The following is an 18,142-nucleotide window of genomic DNA, read 5'->3' on the forward strand; positions in this document are numbered from 1 at the left end:
CTTTACACAGTGCTCTGCTCCAAGGGCCAAAAGCCATTAATCTCTATTACACATTTAAATTACAGTTTGATTAATGATCTATGACCTTAACCACGCGTAATAATAGGTTAGGATTTTGATTGTTGGACAACATCAAATTTTAACCTTGACTTATTGACATAAACTCTATTTTATTGTGCCCAGAGCTACCTTTATTCCTGACTGATCATAAACAATACTGCTTTTCTCATGAGAGAATTTATTCTTCGATCTAATCTTATACATCAGCTAGCTGTATTTTATTCATTGTTTTAAGTTTTGACATCTAAACATTTGGAATTAAACAACATTTTATTTCATAGTATTCTGTGTGTGTGTGTGTGTGTGTGTGTGTGTGTGTGTGTGTGGTGATACTGGAGTTTGAACTCGGGGCCATGCACTTGGCTAAGCAGGCGCTCTACCATTGAACATACACCCAGCCCGCATAGTACTTACGCTGATGGTCCCTTTTGCCTGTTACAAATGATACTGGTTGTTCGTATGACTACAATATGACTCAAATAACCAAGAGTACGGGTGGCCTTTGGATAGTGACAGGAATCATTTGGACATTTGGTGATATTCTACACATGGCAGGAGAGTGGTCCATAAATAATGCAGTTCGATACTGTTTGCTGAGCGTTCATTGGACTCCTGGCTCACGGCTGTGCACAAAGCATTGTCTCATAGAGTGTGGCTGGTCCAAGCCACATGAGCTATGGAATCTTTGAACTGTGTGTTGAGTGTAACTGAAAATTTTAATTTACTTTTGATTCATTTAAGTCTTCACGTTTATGACAGAGAGCAAGTCTAAGGTTGTTTTTTTCCCCCCCCCAGAGCTGAGGACTGAACTCAGGGCCTTGCACTTGGCAGGCAAGCGCTCTTCCACTGAGCTAAATCCCCAGCCCCCAGCCTAAAGGGTTTTAAGTATAGAATTTTGTAAAGTCTATATAACATCAACAGAAACAAGCATTGCCATTGTTAATTCTCTCTGAGGCCATATAAACTAAGTAGTAGAGATGAGATCTGAACCTAAACCCGAGTTCAGAATGGGTGCTCTTAGTCATTTCCAGAGAACAGCGCGTGAAGAACGCTCCGCCAGTAGTTATACTGGATGAAGGGCGATGCCCAAACAGCCGGGCTCAGGCATGTCTAGCTTAAAGCCACTCAGCCTATTGTGAGGTGGCCTTGAGATTTCACTCAGGTGATGATTACGACTTCATTGTATTTTAGAAATAGGGTCTCATTACGTATTCCAGGCTGGCTTAGAACTGGTATTTATCTCAGGCGGGTCTCTAACTCACCTTTCTCCCGCTCTGCCTCCCAAGAGCTAGGATTACAGGCATAAATTACTACTCTCAGCTACGTGTTCCTTACTCAGTGGAAGCAGCGAGATGTGCTCATGCGGAGGGCCTGATGAGGCTCCGGATGAACCTGCCTCCGTGCTCCCGCCTCAAAGGCAGAGAGGGCCCTGTCCTCCTCCCTGGTGCCCCATGGCTCTCACCACCCCGCGGCATGCGTGGGAGTGACACAAGCGAAGAGCAGGAAGGTCGTCACCCGGGCCCACTAACGCTTGCCCGGTCCCACTCATGTTCATGACCACACACGTCAGGTGGGCCCTCACATTCCCTTGGCACCCTGACCACACACCTTGGTTATGCTTACTTGTTGATGATTTTACATGTTCTTCCAAATGTCCAGCACCCTTTGCACACTTCTCCCCTACGTTTGATGGCCTCATGGATCCACCACATAGGGTTTCCATTCCCCAGCGTCTGAACCTATCTGTAATCCTACGTAGATGGGTCTTGGTGACAGGCAAAGAACATAAAAGGCTCAGAGAGTCACTCTCTCATTCACCCACAGTACTTGGGATCAAGATTATGACCTAGGGGCGGGGAATATGAAGCCCTGGGTTCAATTCTTCAGCACCACATAAACAGAAAAAAGCCAGAAGTGGCGCTGTGGCTCAAGTGGTAGAGTGCTAGCCTTGAGCAAAAGGAAGCCAGGGACAGTGCTCAGGCCCTGAGTCCCAAGACCCAGGACTGGCAACAACAACAACAACAACAAAAGACCATGACCTAGAGCTGGCCAATCTGACCAACCAGTGCTCTGTTGTAGAGGTCATTCAGATTTTGCTAGTCTATAAGCAGATGAAGATGACTTGACAATTCTGTTTTGTTTTGAGACAGGATCTCTCTGTGTATCCCAGTTTGGCTTTGAATTCAAAATTTACTATTTCAGCTTCCCAAGTTGTGAGATCACAGGTATGTGCCACCATGTTGAGCTGTCAACTTTAATTTATAGCTTTAAAATTTTTTTTTAAATTTATAGCTTTTATCTCTGTTGAGGTATGAACTTTTATATTCAGTTGCTTGTGTGAGTCCCACATAAACATGTTATATATCTATCTACCTATCTAATATGTATCTCTATATACATACATTTACATATATATGAAATGAACAAATAAAAATTTGTCTGTCTACAAAACTTTCTTTTCTTTGCCACTCCTGGGACTTGAACTCAAGGACTGAGCACTGTCCCTGGCTTTTTTTTTGCTCAAGGATAGCACTCTGCCACTTGAGCCACAGCGCCACTTCTGGCTTCTTCTGTACATGTGGTGCTGGGGAATCGAACCCCAGGCTTCATGCATGGTAGGCGAGCACTCTACCGCTAGGCCACATTCCCAGTCCTACAAAACTTTATTTTTCCTGTTCCTGTCTTCCCTATGTAATAGATGGCAATCAGTCACTCAAAATGACTTTCTTTTTTTCTTTTAATCATGCTATGGATGGAATCTAGAGACTGGCATGGTAGGCAAGCACTGTTCACCACTGTGACCCCCTAACGAATTCCAAGGGTAAAACCAAGAGAGGAAACTGAGGTAGGGAAGCGTCCGGTAACGCGCCCAGCACAGACACAAGAGCACGTTTCTATCCCGTCTGTCTTGCCCTCGTTCCTTCATACTTACTGGAGTTGTTTTTACTGAGTGCTGTCCCAAGAAACACTGACGTGACGCCAGGCGGGTCCCACCCTCCCCGGGGCAGCCCCGGGAGCTCGCGAGCCCGCCGCGGGCCGGAGCGGAAGTGGGCGGGGGGAGGGGCGGGACCGGACAGGCGCCGCGGAGCGGGGATTGGTGGAAACTCCCGGCAGCCAGCCTCGCGGAGGAAGTCCTGCCCACCGCAGGCTCCACTTCCGGCCCTCACGGTTCTGGGCTTCGGCTAGCCGGAGGGCCGCGGCGCGCCGCCATGGTGCTGCTGGAGAGCGAGCAGGTAGGCCGGCCGCGGCGGGGCTCGGCGGGAGGGCCGGGGGCTGGGTCTGGAGTGTCCTCACGGGGCCGGGCCTGTTGTGTTGCAGTTCCTGACGGAGCTGACCAGGCTGTTCCAGAAGTGCCGCCCGCTGGGCAGCGTGTTCATCACCTTGAAGAAGTGTGAGCCGCGGGCCGGCCGGGAGCGCGGGGGACGAGCTGGGGCCCGGGACGTGGGGGCGGGGCCCGGGCTGAGGCGAGGGGCGGGGCCCTGGCTGTGGCCCGGGACGTGGGGGCGGGGCCCGGGCTGAGGCGAGGGGCGGGGCCCGGGCTGTGGCCGGGGGCGTGGGGGCGGGGCCCGGGCCGGGAGGGCGGGGCCCAGGCTGTGGGGCACGGGCGCCACGCCCCCTCACTCCTGCCCCTGGTGCCCCGCCCGCCCGCCCCGGGCACCTCCCGGGAGCGGTCCTGGGAGCCTTGCTGCCCCCTGCGTGCCGTGTTGTCCCCGAGGTCAGCCACCCCGCTACGGTGGGCCAAGTCAGGTCGTCTTTTGTCAGGGAGTGTCACACACTGCCACCGTGTCAGTCCTGCGGCTTGAACTCAGGGCCTTTTTTACTCAAACCTAGCACCCTACCACTTTGAGCCAGAGCACCACTGGTGGCCAATTGGAAATGAGTTTCCTGCCAGGGCTGGCTTCGAACCTGGGTCCTTGGGTCTCAATCTCCGGAGTCGCTGACAGGCTCATTTGTGAGGTTTAATACGCTTTGATGTTAGTGTTTCTGTAGTGCAAGTAGCTTCTGCAAGTTTGTCCAACCGACCTAGTGGATGGTGTGGTAACAGAACTAGCGCAGGGTCACTGGTTTAGGTCACCTCTCTCAACTCCTACCTGGACTCCCCAGTCAAGTGTTCTGCCACTTGAGCCATGCCTCTGGGCTTGTTTTTAGTTTTTCAGATAGGATCTCAGCTGGGGGGGGGGGTGGTTGGTGAAGGGGCTTAGCTCCAGCTGAGGTTGGGATCCTTCTCAGATCAGAAGTTTAGCCCTGTTTTAACTTTGTAGTAGTGTTCACCATGTTGTCTTCTTCATGCAGATGATGGTCGAACAAAACCCATCCCAAGGAAGGGTTCTGTGGAGGGTCTTGAGCCCGCAGAAAACAAGTGTCTGTTGAGAGCTACAGACGGGAAGAAGAAGATCAGCACTGTGGTGAGCTAGAATATTCTTATTTTTTTGAGACAGAGTCTGGTCATGTAGCCCAAGCTAGACTCAAGCTTCCTATCCTTCCTTCTCAGCCCCCTGAGCTGCTGGGATTACAGGCACGCTTGACTGTGTAAGGGATTCAATAGCACCGAGAAACACGGCTTCTTGAGTGGTCTGCTTCTGACTGACACACCTTGGTGCAGTTCTTGTGCAGAAAAATACTACTTTGCTCTTATTCTCCAGGCAAAGGAATGGGGAGTAGAAAATGTCTTTAGGGCATTCTGACCTGAAGTTGGAAGGAAGTATTTTAAAGATTAGGGTGTCTTCATGAGGCCCTTTCAGATTGAGTGGTGCAGAGGGTAGCTCTATGCAGCACTACATGCCTTCTTTTTCCCTTCTTTGCAGGTGAGCTCTAAAGAAGTGAATAAATTTCAGATGGTGAGTTCTGGTGTTCCCCGCGTCATCCTAGGGCCTGTGACAGCGTTAATCGTGAACTCTGACTTGATACTTGGTTCACTGCTCTCCTGTCATAACTTTTACCAGCGTTTTCTAAGAAAAAGCCAACAGGCTGAATGTCAACAGATATGCTGTACCCCTAGTACTGCCGAACAAGGAGTTGCTTGTCCCTTCCCCTTTACTTAAGAACCAATGGACCTGCAACTCAGCATGGGGTGGGTGTGTTGTAGAACTGCAATAATGTTTCCTGTGGACACTGTTTCCACTGTGGGGCCCCTGGGGTGCTGCCCTAAGCCCCTTGTGGGTGGAAGGCAGCTGTCCTGTCAGCCTGCCCATTGTGCTTGTGCTCTGCCTTCCAGGCATACTCAAACCTGCTCAGGGCTAACATGGATGGGCTGAAGAAGAGAGACAAGAAGAACAAGAATAAGAAGACCAAAACAGCCCAGTGAAGGGCACCAGGTTTCCACCATTACCAGCTACCTACAGAATGGCCATTTTTCTTTCTTTCTTTTTTTTTTTTTGCTTTTGGCAACAAAGTTTCTCATTCCTCCACTGGTAACTGTTGTCCTGGGAGACTAGGGTTGGGATGTTTCTAGGGACATTGTGGTAGGAAGCCAGTGTGTTTGGGATCTGCGCTGCATGGTTGTGTATTCCTGTTAAGATTCCTCTGTGAAGATCAACGTATCATTAAACCTGTGTAGAACTTACTGTCTCTTCCTTATTCCTCTTCCCACCCCATCTTAATAGTTTTGGTAGCAACTACAAATTATGGAGTAATGACATTAATGAACAGGTCTTTTTAAGGCTTGTCTTCTAAAGTACTGGAATTGAAGCATGACAGTTTTATAAAAAGTCATGGTATCTCATGGAAATTCTTCCTACCTACTTGTGTACTTTTGTCATCACAGTTCCTTTTGCAGTTACGAGTTATAGCCAAATAAGAATGCATAACAATGTTAGGATAAGCATACTGTAAAGTTGTTAAGACTGAAGATTCTTTTTTTTTTTTTTTTTTTTTTTTTTGGCCAGTCCTGGGCCTTGGACTCAGGGCCTGAGCACTGTCCCTGGCTTCTTCCCGCTCAAGGCTAGCACTCTGCCACTTGAGCCACAGCGCCGCTTCTGGCTGTTTTTCTGTATATGTGGTGCTGGGGAATCGAACCTAGGGCCTCGTGTATCCGAGGCAGGCACTCTTGCCACTAGGCTATATCCCCAGCCCTGAAGATTCTTTTGGGTATGATGATGTACTCCTGTAATCCTGGTGCTCCAGAGGCCAAGGCAGTAAGAAGAATTGGTAATTGGTGTCAGCAAAACCCCCCAATAATAGTACTTTTCTTCCTGAAGAAACAAAAACAATACTGATCCCAAGGTAATGATTTTTGGTCTTTTTAACCAATTTGGGAAAAGTACTTTTCACATGCTTGCACACTGGGCCAAGGGAAGAACAAGACTTTGTGTTTCAACTCCATAAAATCCGGTGTTAAAAGATGTTCAGGACTGGGATGTAGCTCAGTGGCAAAGCGCTTGCCTAGCAAGTGCAATGTCATGGGTTTGATCCCCAGTATCAAAAATGGAAAGACAAAAAAAATAGATTTCCAGTGAAAAAGCAGCAGTTATATGAAAGCATTTATTATATCCAAAAAAGATAAATTTATAATATATTACACATGTAAAAATGACAGAGTTCAGCTTGGCAGGCCACCTTCCTAGAATTTAAAGTTAATTTACAATGACAGTGAATGTACAACATTCCATTCATTATTCTAGTGTGCGTCCATGTCAATTTGAACTCTGTCATGACACGTCTTTAAGGTTAAAATAAAATTCTGTAGTAGTCATCTCTATAGCTATACAGGAACAGCACAGATACCCTGCAAAAGAAAAGTAGATTATATAACAGACTGCTGAGGTATAGTAGGTGAAGAACAGTGTTAAGTATTTTTAGAATACAATGGTGGGCACTGGTGGCTCATGCCTGTAATTCTAGCTACTCAGTAGGCTGAGACCTGAGGATTTTGGTTCAAAGCCAACCGGAGCAGGAAAATCCGTGAGACTCCTATCTCCAATAACTACTTTAAAACCTGAAGTGGTGGGGCTGGGGATATAGCCTAGTGGCAAGAGTGCCTGCCTTGGATACACGAGGCCCTAGGTTGGATTCCCCAGCACCACATATACAGAAAACGGCCAGAAGCGGCGCTGTGGCTCAAGTGGCGGAGTGCTAGCCTTGAGCGGGAAGAAGCCAGGGACAGTGCTCAGGCCCTGAGTCCAAGGCCCAGGACTGGCCAAAAAAAAAAACACAAAAAACCTGAAGTGGTGTTGTGATTCAAGTGGTAGAGTACTAGCCTTGAGCTGAAGAGCTCAGGGACAACGCCCAGGCCCAGAGTTCAAGTCCCACAACTGACAAAAGAAAAAAAACGTTAAAAGCTTTGTAATGGAGGAGATGGAAAGTAAGCCACTAAGTCTGACCCAGTCTGCAATGAAAGGTCCTGGGTAAGGACACCCTGTCCCTCCCAGGCCTCCCCCAGCCCTGTGGAACAGTACCACCAAAGGCTGGCATTTGATGTGTGATGGAAAGCAAACAGCTACAGGTGTGTGATGTGGTTGGCGACTACTCAAGACTTGCTTTGTTGGTACAAGACTGCTTGTGAGCTGCTTGCTAGCTGCAGTCTAACAAGACAATGAAATACACTTCACTCTGCCCTCTGTAAACTATTTCATTTTTATTTTTGCCAGTCCTGGAGTTTGAACTCAGGGCCTGAGCACTGTCCCTGGCTTTTTTTTTTTTTTTTTGGCTCAAGGCTACCACTCTACCTCTTGAGCCATAGCGCCAGTTCCAGCCTTTCTGTTTATGTGGTACTGAGGAATTGAACCCAGGGCTTCATGCATGCTAGGCAAGCAACTCCAGCGCTAAGCCACATTCCCAGCCTCCTGTAGACTCCTGGGCCTTGGACTCAGGGCCTGAGCACTGTCCCTGGCTTCTTTTTGCTCAAGGCTAGCACTCTGCCACTTGGGCCACAGCGCCACCTCTGGCCTTTTCAAACCTAGGGCTTCATGCATACCAGGCAAGCACTGTACCACTAAGCCACATTCCCAGCTCCGTTGTCTCCACTTTTAAACAACAGTTTTCATGTGCATACATAAAGTACTTTGCCCACAACTGCACCTCCACCTTCTTGCCCTCCCACCCCACCCCAGTCTTGCTTTATACTCAGGTTGTTTTTTGTTGAGGGGGGGAGGGTATCCAAGATCCTGCATGAATGACAACACATGAGATCTGTCCTTAGCCAAGTGAAACCTGCAAGACTTAGAGATGACTTACTTTTTTTCAACTTTGATGTTATAAATTTCATCGCATACTAATTTGAGGTATCTCTGCTTAGGCAGGCGAGACAGCAGCTGCTTCACAGTCATGTTAAATGCCTGTTCATCGCCATCCCACTAGATGAGAGACAGACAGAGACTTAGCAACATGGCAGCTTGGGTCTTTATCTGGCTTTTTTCTGACTCATTACTGGAATGGTAATGCCATTCTTTCCTTCAGATGTGTCATTATGGTTAGATATGGGGAGAGGAACTGGCAGGGAGCTTGCAGCAATTTTGTTTTTGTTGGTTCTGGGCCTTGAACTCGGCCTGGGCACTGTTCCAAGCTCTCTTGCTCAAGGCTAGCACATTACCACTTCAGCCACAAGCACCACTTCTGGCTTTTTCTGTGATTAATTGGAGATAGGAGACTCATAGACTTTCTTGCCCAGGCTGGCTTCAAATCACGACCTTCAGATCTCAGCCTCCTGAGTAGTTAGAATTACAGGTGTGAGTCACCAGTGCCGGGCTGAAAGTTCTTATTTAAGCTATTTGATGATAAAAGTATGTTCTAGTTATTAAAAAATACATAAAGTATCTATGTAGTTCTTATCTACAAATTAATTTCCTCATCTAGAATGGTTTGAGACAGCATGGTATTATCATCAGCTGTCAAACTTTAACAGGACAAAACATTTCACACTGAACTCCAGCTCTGAAGTTAATCTCATGATAACCTAAGTGATCACTTCTTTTCAACTTTGATGTTATAACATAAAACATAGATGTGCTATTCTGGATAGGACCGAATCCTGGCTTGGCTACTTACTAGGTGGGTGACATCAATTCAGGACTAATAAACACATGAGAGGGCCAGCATTATGGAATTCCTGGTGCTGCCAGACAAGTAGCATCCGTTATAAACTGAGTACCATTTTCAGTTTTCTTTTGGCACAGTAACAGCAAGGACCCAGTGCAGTACAGTTGGCATCACCTACCTCCAGTGATAAGAACTGCAGGATCGTTTCTTTGGGCAGATCCACCTGTTAATACACAGAAATGCACATCACCTGCTGGAGGATCGAAGCAGCCTTGTTGACTGGAGATGCTGTCACTCTGATGGGCAGCTGCGCGGCTGGCAGCCTGTGAAATGCCACTGCGCTACAACTTATACCACGGAGCGGTAACATCTCAGCATAGCTGGGCTAAGAAGCAGTGGGGGCCACAGCCCAGACCTATGCACTGCACCCCAAAGCTTTGATGCTATGCAGGACTTGCTGTAGGCTTAGTAAGGAAAGATCTGAAACAGAAAAATGATCTCCCTCCTCCCCATGTTTCACAGGAAGAAAGAGGAGAACCACCACCACCACCAAAAACCTTCCACTTCTCCCCAGCTTTTATACGTTTAGATTTGTGTGTGGTTCACATCAGGCTGCACCAGGCAGCGCAGACAGTGTTAAAGAAGGACTTACAGCCAAAATTTCAACCTCACTGCTTTTCTGATGTAAGTTGGCAAGGGTGGTCTGAAGTCGGGTTTGTACCTAGTGAAATGAAATTGAGAACATGTTAAGCCAAACAGTCTTCTGGACGACAAGGCCCCGGAGGGACTGCAGACAGTGTCCAGGGACATGCTGTTACTTTGCCTCAGGGAGGGGGGTCTGGCCTGGGAGCCCATGGAGGGAAAGACTGTGTAACCATCTTGATCTACCAGTCCTTCCTGCCGCTTATTCCCCATGTAGAAATGGTGCCTGGTAAAGGCTGGGGGTCGGGTGGGGTGGAGGCATGGCTCAGGTGGTAGAAAGCCAGACAATGAGCAATGGTGTCAAGTTGGAGTTTGAAGCCTAGTCTCAGACCAAGGGGGAGCAACAGCAGCTCAGTGCAGTGGACCTGTGCTCAGGGGAGCAGTGGGCTTCCGGGTTGAGATTTCAGCTACATTAGGAAAGGGGGGAAGGTGGCAGCTGAGGAGATGAAACTGAAGGGTGGCAGGTGATAACGGCAGCTGGACAGGAAACCGATTTCCATGTAAATCCTGAGAACCAGCTTAGAGCCCAGAGAGAGGCACGCGACCTTCCACACCTGTCTAATTCCATTTCTAATCGTGCTCTCTGGAGCACTGGAACTTAAAGTCTCACGCTTGCTAGACAGGTGCTCTACAGTTGGGCTAGATACCGAATCTTTATATTTCTGAGTTTTTTTTTGTTTTGTTTTGCCAGTCCTAGGGCTTAAACTCGGGCCTGGGGACAGTCTCTGAGCTTCTTTTGCTCGGGGCTAGTGCTCCGCCACTTGAGCCATAGCTTCTTTTCTGTTTTTTTATTTCCTTTTTTTTTTTGAGTAGCTTATTGGAGATAAGTCTCACCGACTTTACTGCCCGGGCTGACTTCAAAGTGTGATCTTTAGATCTCAGCCTCCTGAGTAGCTAGGATTACAGGTGCAAGCCACTGGCACCCAGCTTCACCTCTAACGTTTTGTTATTAATAAACCAACCAGGGGCTGGGAATATGGCCTAGTGACAAGGGTGTTCGCCTCATATAAATGAAGCCCTGGGTTCAATTCCCCGGCACCACATATATAGAGAATGGCCAGAAGTGGTGCTGTGGCTCAAGTGGTAGAGTGCTAGCCTTGAGCAAAAAGAAGCCAGGGACAGTGCTCAGGCCCTGAGTCCAAGGCCCAGGACTGGCCAAAAAAAAAAAAGAAAGAACCCAACCAGCCTCAAGTGGTAGACTGGAAAGATTCTATTACTGGCAGGCTTTTATTTCATGCACCCTGGGCCTCCCTGGACATGGGGCTGGATCATGGCATGAAGAAATGTTCTGTGTTGAGGAATAGGGAAGAAGAATATTTCCAAAGAAACTCCTGTTTCTGGTTTTCCTCGCTTGCATCTGTATAGCTCCCATGTTAGAGCTGGGGGCCTGGCCAGGTACCTGGGTCTCATACCGCCTCCTCGTGCTGGCTGACAGCTTCTCCGGGGCTACCACACTCACAATGGGCACGACAGGTGCTCCGTGAATCTCAAACAAACCTGAAAAAGAAAGTTCGGGGGGCTGGGAATGCGACTCAGCAGCAGAGTGCTTGCCTAGCATGAATGAAGCCCTAGGTTCGATTCCTCAGTACCATATAAACAGAAAAGGCCGGAAGTGGCGCTGTGGCTCAGGTGGTAGAGTGCTAGCCTTGAGCCAAAAAAAAAAAAAAAAAAAAAAAAAAAAAAGAAGCCAGGGACAGTGCTCAGGCCCTGAGTTCAAGCCCCAGGACTGGCCAAAACAAACAAAAAAGTTTGGAGTTTACAGCCTGTCTGTGTGCAGCTTCTACAGCACACCAGAGAGAGACTTCTCAGCAGACATCCTACCGTGGTTCTAAGGGCTAGATCACATTGGGCTTTGCTTTGTTTCTTTTTTTTCCCCTTATGTTTCTGAGATAACTCAGTCTGGTCTCAAACTCCCAATCCTCCTGCCTCAGCCTCCAGAGTGCTGGAGTAAGCACCACCGTACCCAGCTTGAAATCCTTTCCTTCAGTTTTCCTCTCTATGGTGAAAGCTAGGCACATCCCACCTGTTACAACAAGTGGAGTCAAAGGAAGAGTACGCTACTTGTACAAGTAAGACCGTGCGATCAGATGCATCATGTCAGAGTCACCTACACCACACTTCCTGCGCTCTCTTGGGTGTGTGCTTCCCACATGGGGGTGAGTTCCACATGGTGCACTTCACTGCTTACAAGTTACTTTAGAAAGATCATTTCCACGTCACAAGGAGAGACACACCATCCATCCCCACTACTTCCAGGCAAACACAGCATTACATGTTCACGTTTAATTAGTCATTATACCTGAAGTGTTAGAAAATGACCCCTTCAGATTTTGCACTGCAAGATTATCGGAAGCTTCTCTAAAAACAAGCAAACAGAAACAGTTAGAAACTGTGAAGAAGGCAAAAGCAACAGGCAACCCCAGTGAGGAGCTCCTCTTGCCACTTTTTCTACTGAATATGAAAACACATTGCTCTTGGTTATTAGCAGGGAAAAAAAACAACAACAAAAAAAGCCACAACAAAAAATGTACTGAGTTATACTTTTGATCGAGAACAAGTTAAAAACTGATGAAAGTCTAATTGCCAGTTAATAAACGCCCACAGAAAACATTGACTTCTCAGCCAGGTCTGAAATCCTGGCTCCACACAGGTGTGAAGGGGGTTCCTTCCGCTGCGCTGGGAACAGGAGAACCCACGGGAAAGGGTAGCCCACAAATGGATGTGAGCCTTCAAATGCTCAGAATTCGCTTATAGTCTTTAGGAGACAACAGGACGCTGAGGGGAAACTGGATAATCTTGTGCAGGGAGAAAAGGTGTCAGTGTTTCCCTAGAACTAAATCCCACCTCGCACGCTACCTACCTTCCTTTTTTTTTTTTTTTTTGTCAGTCATGGGGCTTGAATTCAGGGCCTGGGAGCTATTCCTGAGCTTGCTCAAGGCTAGCACTGTACCACTTTGAGCCACAGCGCCACTTCTGGTTTTCTGGTGGAGATAAGTGGCTCACAGACTTTCCTTCCTCTGGCTGGCTTTGAACTGAGATCCTCAGCTCTCAGCCTCCTGAGTAGGTAGAATTACAGGTGTGAGCCACCAGTGCCCAGCTACTCTGTGCCTTCTAAGTGTCCACCAGAATTCGGTTACTCAGTTGTATTATGAGAGAAAGGGAAGTACAGTGAAACAAGAAGTCTGAGAACTATTAGAAAATGTGTCTTGGGAGATGCCTTTACCCACTCCCCAATAGAAAAACAACACCGTAAGTTCCTGAAAGTGGAAGTGTGACATTGATTTGGTATCTATCAATTATCTACCTATCAATCACCAGTAATGGAGCTTGAACTTCTGGTCTTGTGTCCTTTACTGTTTTTTGCTCAACCTTGGTGTTCTGGCTTTGAACTGAGATCCTTAGATCTCAGCTTCCTGGGTAGCTAGAATTCTAAGTGTGAGACACAGTGCTCGGCTTTAATTTTTAATACTTTACCTGCTTTGGTAAATTTGTATTCAGGTGGCTGAACATTTTTCTCTCACACCATGAGAACACCAATCAAGGAACATGCACAAAATATCACTCATATTCAGCCATTAACGGACCAAAAAAGCAACCGCATGCACGGCACGGCTCCTCTCCCGGAAGCACGCCCACGCTCGGCTGGAGCTCCGGTGTACCCGCCACAAGTTCATGTGACAGAAGCTTGGTCCCCCAAGTTGCAGTGGGACGCGGTGGGAGTGTTAGGAAATAATAGGTCATGGAGGCTTCCAGGGCCCCGCCTTGGGCCCTTTGTTACAGCAAACAAAACAGACTAACTCAGTGATGGAAAACAAACGTTGAAAGGAAGGGATGACCTGACATAAGGGCCAAATAATTCAGTCATAATGACTTGATTACACAGGAAGTTATACAACTCTGAATTCAGGCAAATGCTCAGACTTAAAGTGATCCTGACCTGTCTTTATTTCCCGAAGGAATTACCTTTAACACTAACCCCAGGCAACTGCAGCCCATCTTCCGGGCTTTCAGTCATCACTAAGTTACCTCATGTTCCTCTCGTCGCTGACTTTGGTCCTCAGTTTTTGCAACACATGGTCCACCAGATCGGACTCCAGCACGCGCTTCTCAGTTTGCCTTTCCTTCTCAAAAGACTTAACCTTGGAAAGGAGGACATGAGCTTGTCATGTGGAGGTTCCTGAAGCCCAAAGCGAGGCACAGGGTGCTACCAGATGCCTCATAGATGGGCAGTTCGGGCCAGTGGTTCTTTTTTTTTTTTATTTTTTGCCAGTCCTGGGCTTAAACTCAGGGCCTGACACTGTCCCTGGCTTCTGTTTGCTCAAGGCTAGCACTCTACCACTTGAGCCACAGCACCACTTCTGGCCTTTTCTGTTTATGTGGTGCTGATGAATCGAACACAGGGCTTCATGCATGCGAGGCAAGCGCTCTACTGCTAAGCCACATTCCCAGCCCCGGGCCAGTGGTTCTTAACCCAGGGTGACTGCTCCTACAGAGCTTCAGCTGCAGGAGTCTGACGTCACTGAGCATTTTCTAGCCACAGTTCACATACCTACAGCAGGGTCTAAGGCTCCCTCCACTATTCCCTTATCCCCATGTCCCTAAGACCAAGCCTTCCACATGGTGAGTACTGAAAACACCACACTGCATGGATGACACAAGCCATCTCTTGTGTTTTCCCAAAATGAGGATGCTACTGACCTACCATGAGCTGACGCCCAAGCAACATTCAGAGGAGCTTGGCAGGCTTAGTGATATAGTGAAATGAACCGGAGATACACCGGGGCTCCCGTATGGGGCCTGCATTCTGAAAGGCCAGCCAGACGCCGTAACCGTGGAAAAGCCCATGGGTCTGAGGTGGTAGTAAGTTCAGTATGTACTGGAGAAACGGAAGCGTGCTGTTGTTGTAAAGTTTGTATACTACATCTATATGTTATATATATAGTGCATGAGTGGAAATGAAGAACTTTTACATTTGAAATTTCTTTCTTTTTTGGGTCCAAGGCTGGAAATTGACCTCAGTACCCGTTGCTTTTGGTCACTGGCTGGTACTTGACCAGTGCCTCCAACCCTTGAAACTTAAGGCAGGCTAACTGTATGGCTTTGCTTGCTGTTCTAATTTGTTAAGGTGGAGAAAGAATGAGGGAGGAAAGCAAGAAGAAAACTCAGCCAGTGTTTTCTCTGGTTTTGTTTTTCAAGCGCTGCAAGTGCTCAGGTGCGCTTCCTCATTTTATCCCCTTTCCCCAGAGTGACACTGGGCAGGGCCAGCCCGGCACGGGGGTCCCAGCTCCCCTGGAGCCCACATCCCAGTGTCTTCGGTGGCGAGGCAGGTGGTACCCAGCTTGGGAAATGCGGCATTTCCCGTGGTCTTTACCTTGACATGGCTCCCTTCTTTGTCTGAGACAAGCGCCACGTAGGTGATCTCGTGATGGCGACAGTACTCCTGCAGTTCCTCTAGGGACTGAAACAGACACGCAGTGGAGCGGATAAACATAGGGCCACTGGGCTGGGAATATGGCCTAGTGGCAAGAGTGCTTGCCTCATATACATGAAGCCCTGGGTTCGATTCCCCAGCACCACATATATAGAAAACGGCCAGAAGTGGCGCTGTGGCTCAAGGGGCAGAGTGCTAGCCTTGAGCAAAAAGAAGCCAGGGACAGTGCTCAGGCCCTGAGTCCAAGCCCAGGACTGGCCAAAAAACAAAACAAAACAAAAAAACATAGGGCCACTGGAGCCAGGTCAGAACGAGGGAGCGGAGAATAGAGCATGCTGATTTCAGGGGACATAAGTATTGTGCAAGAAAAGCTCAAGGAAGGGTGACTGCTAAGGGGCCGTGAGTAACTGGTCAGGGTGTCTTTGAAGTGTGGTAGGCTAGGACACGGTGTCACAAAGACGTGCCTGTCCCAAATGTGGGTCTGGGTAGCAGTGTGGGCCCAGGGCCATGCTCGGAGTCCACTAGGAGGCAGACAGTTGGAATTGGGACAGATGTAAAGACAGAAGCCCAGCTTAGAGAGGGACAAAGAGGCCTCCATGCCGAGCTTAAAGGAGCCACAGAGCACAGGCCTGTAGGAGCTGGAAAGGAAGGACGTGGATTTCCCCAGAGCCTCCTGAAGAAGTGAGCCAGCCTGTTATCTGATCCTTAACTGATGCTGACTTCTGACAACCAGCTTCCAGAAATGAACGACACCCAGCCGCCGAGCCTGTGGTAGTCTGTTACTGTCGCGTACAGGAGTACCTCTCCCAGGCTGTCCCAGGCTGTGTGCACGCTGCCACGCACACCGAGTCCCGGCCGCTCCCTGGCCATTACCTGTGACCAGTCGTACAGGATTTCCGCCGTGATGCCTGCCGACCAGAGCTTCTGGGTTAGGTTGATGGCCCTGGGCATGGACATCTGCCCCACGCTGACAACCAGGAGGTCACAGGAGCTCACTGTCACCTGGTCAGAAACAGAATGGCCGCACATGGAGACAATCCTGCAGGTGTGGGAGGGTCCCTGCGGTGGCACCCACGGGCACACAGGCTTCGGGAATTCTGTGCCACAGCAGTGTGTGGATGGCTTTGCTTTAAACAATGACATTGTATAAAAAGACACAGTCAGCTATTTGTCTTTTCTTTTTTTAATTTTGTGCCAATACTGGGGTGTGAACTCAAGGCTTTCTGCTCTCACTTGTTATTTTGCTCGTACCTGGTGCTCTGACAGTTAAGTCATGTGTCTACTTTTGGCTTTTTGCTGGTTAACTGTAGATAAGAGTCCTGAGGATTTGTTTGCTTACACTGGATTAGAGCTTTGATCCTTAGATCTCAGCTTCCTGTGTAGCTAGGATTGCAGGTGTGAGCTACCATTGGCCACACTTGCTTAGAGTTTCTGCTCAAGGCTGGAGCTCTACCATTTAAGCCATACCCGTAGTACAGCTATTTTTTGGCTTGTTAATTCGATTGTAGTCTTATGGAGTGTTCTGCCTGGCCTGGCTTTGAACCATTATTCTCAGCCTTCAGCCCCAGAGTAGCTATATAGGCGTGGGCTGTACAGCTAGCCTCAACGATTCAGCTTTTAAGACAGAAATGATTTTAACTACTGTGGGCCTGGAGGAAGGGCGCGCTCCCTCTGGGAACGCCTGTGTAGCCCGCATTCGCAGCTCTCTCAACTACAGTGGGATTTCTGACAAAGATGTTTGGCAAGTGAGGCGTGCAGCACACCCACAGGTGTGCACAGTGAGGCAGTGTGTGTGTGTGTGTGTGTGTGTGTGTGTGTGTGTGTGTGTGTATAGGGAGCTGGAAGGCCACCAGCTACAGAGCAGAGGACAGGGCCAGGGATGCAAGGACTGTTGCCCCGGCCCCATGGAAGGCCGCACTGTCCTGCCACGCCCAAGGCAGACACACAGGCCATGGGCCCAAATCCAGGGAGGAGTCACAGCTGGTCTGTCAGGAGCCAGGCCAGCCGCAGTGGACACTGGAAAGTCCAGTGGGGCCAGAGGAGTGGGCCGACCTTGGGGACTGCACCCTCAGCTGGTGCCATCCGACGCTGGCTCTAGGTGGGGGAAAACACCCCTGTCACCCTAGCTACTCAGGAAGTTGAGATCTGAGGATTGCAGGTCAAAGCCAGCCCAGGCAGGAAAGTCTGAGATTCTTATCTCCAATAAACAACTCAGAAAAAAAGCTCGAAGTGGCGCTGTGGCTCAAGAGCTAGAGCGCTAGCCTTGAGCGAAAGGTCAGGGACAGCACCCAGGCCCAGAGTTCAAGCCCCAGGACCAGCAAAACAGAGAGAGAGAGAGAGTTGAGCTGAGTAACAGCGTCTGCGGCGCTGATGGAGCACCCATTACCGAGGGTGTGAGGCCAGGAGAGCTGGGGAGCCTGTCTCCGCACTCAGCTAGGACAAGCAAACATGGCGCCCAGGACGGAGCTGTGTGGAGGCGCCAGGAAGGGAAAGCACACTCACAGGGTCTTCCGTGTTGAGGACGGCGGCAAATATCTTGTCTATGGCAATGCTGACGCCAACGGCGGTAGGAACGGGCCCTAGAGCCTGGGGGCCTCGAAACTGGGGGATCTGTGGAGGGACCCAGAGTTCTGGTTAGGAAATAGGAACTTGGGTTACAGGGCAAGTAACTGTGCAAAACAAAGCTCTTACCATAATTGCCCTGAAGAGTCCCTGTGAACCCCGCATTGGAGGCAAAGACTCAGAGCAAAAAGCAAACAAAAAAACACGACAAAGGATAAAAAAAAAAAAAAAGAGCCTATTAGAATAGTAAGGAAAGCAGAAAGGGCTGAGGGCCTGGCTCACGCGGTGGAGCACCGGACTTCAAAGCCCAGTGCTGGACGCAGTGAGCCAGGCAGGGCGGAGGTCACAAGCGCTGAACCTCACGGGAAAGTGAAGGCGACCTGCCGAGCCCAAGGGGTGGGCGAGCCCTGGCCC

At 49.0% G+C, this 18,142-nt stretch overlaps 2 protein-coding genes across 5 annotated transcripts in view; one reads left to right on the forward strand and one right to left on the reverse strand.

Moving 5' to 3' along the window:
- Positions 1-3,173: 3,173 nt before the first annotated feature.
- Srp14 (signal recognition particle 14) lies at positions 3,174-8,405 on the forward strand. Of its 3 annotated transcripts, none has more exons than XR_007208766.1 (6): positions 3,174-3,293; positions 3,379-3,451; positions 4,354-4,466; positions 4,866-4,898; positions 5,276-5,585; positions 6,966-6,976. XR_007208766.1 is itself a non-coding variant. In XM_048332102.1 (6 exons), exons 1-5 carry the CDS (start codon positions 3,270-3,272, stop codon positions 5,363-5,365), a joined length of 333 nt encoding a protein of 110 aa, XP_048188059.1. In that variant the 5' UTR covers positions 3,174-3,269; the 3' UTR covers positions 5,366-5,368; positions 8,298-8,405. The 3 variants fall into 3 exon arrangements, 2 of the variants coding, with proteins under 2 accessions (XP_048188059.1, XP_048188058.1); XM_048332102.1 differs by lacking the exon at positions 6,966-6,976 and adding an exon at positions 8,298-8,405 and having other exon boundaries at positions 5,276-5,368; XM_048332101.1 differs by lacking the exon at positions 6,966-6,976 and having other exon boundaries at positions 5,276-5,624.
- Eif2ak4 (eukaryotic translation initiation factor 2 alpha kinase 4) overlaps positions 6,525-18,142 on the reverse strand; it is a 51,875-nt gene continuing 40,257 nt past the window's right edge. For both annotated transcript variants that reach the window (XM_048332099.1, XM_048332098.1), the window contains 10 exons: positions 17,669-17,776; positions 16,040-16,168; positions 15,107-15,193; positions 13,762-13,874; positions 12,035-12,093; positions 11,135-11,232; positions 9,686-9,754; positions 9,212-9,256; positions 8,233-8,351; positions 6,525-6,784 (listed from right to left, as the gene is read on the reverse strand). In XM_048332099.1, the coding sequence (XP_048188056.1) occupies positions 6,727-6,784; positions 8,233-8,351; positions 9,212-9,256; positions 9,686-9,754; positions 11,135-11,232; positions 12,035-12,093; positions 13,762-13,874; positions 15,107-15,193; positions 16,040-16,168; positions 17,669-17,776 (885 nt within the window). In that variant the 3' untranslated portion in view covers positions 6,525-6,726. The remainder of the gene's footprint in view (positions 6,785-8,232; positions 8,352-9,211; positions 9,257-9,685; positions 9,755-11,134; positions 11,233-12,034; positions 12,094-13,761; positions 13,875-15,106; positions 15,194-16,039; positions 16,169-17,668; positions 17,777-18,142) is intronic.

Source organism: Perognathus longimembris, chromosome 23, assembly GCF_023159225.1.
Source record: "Perognathus longimembris pacificus isolate PPM17 chromosome 23, ASM2315922v1, whole genome shotgun sequence".
NCBI lineage: Eukaryota > Metazoa > Chordata > Mammalia > Rodentia > Heteromyidae > Perognathus > Perognathus longimembris.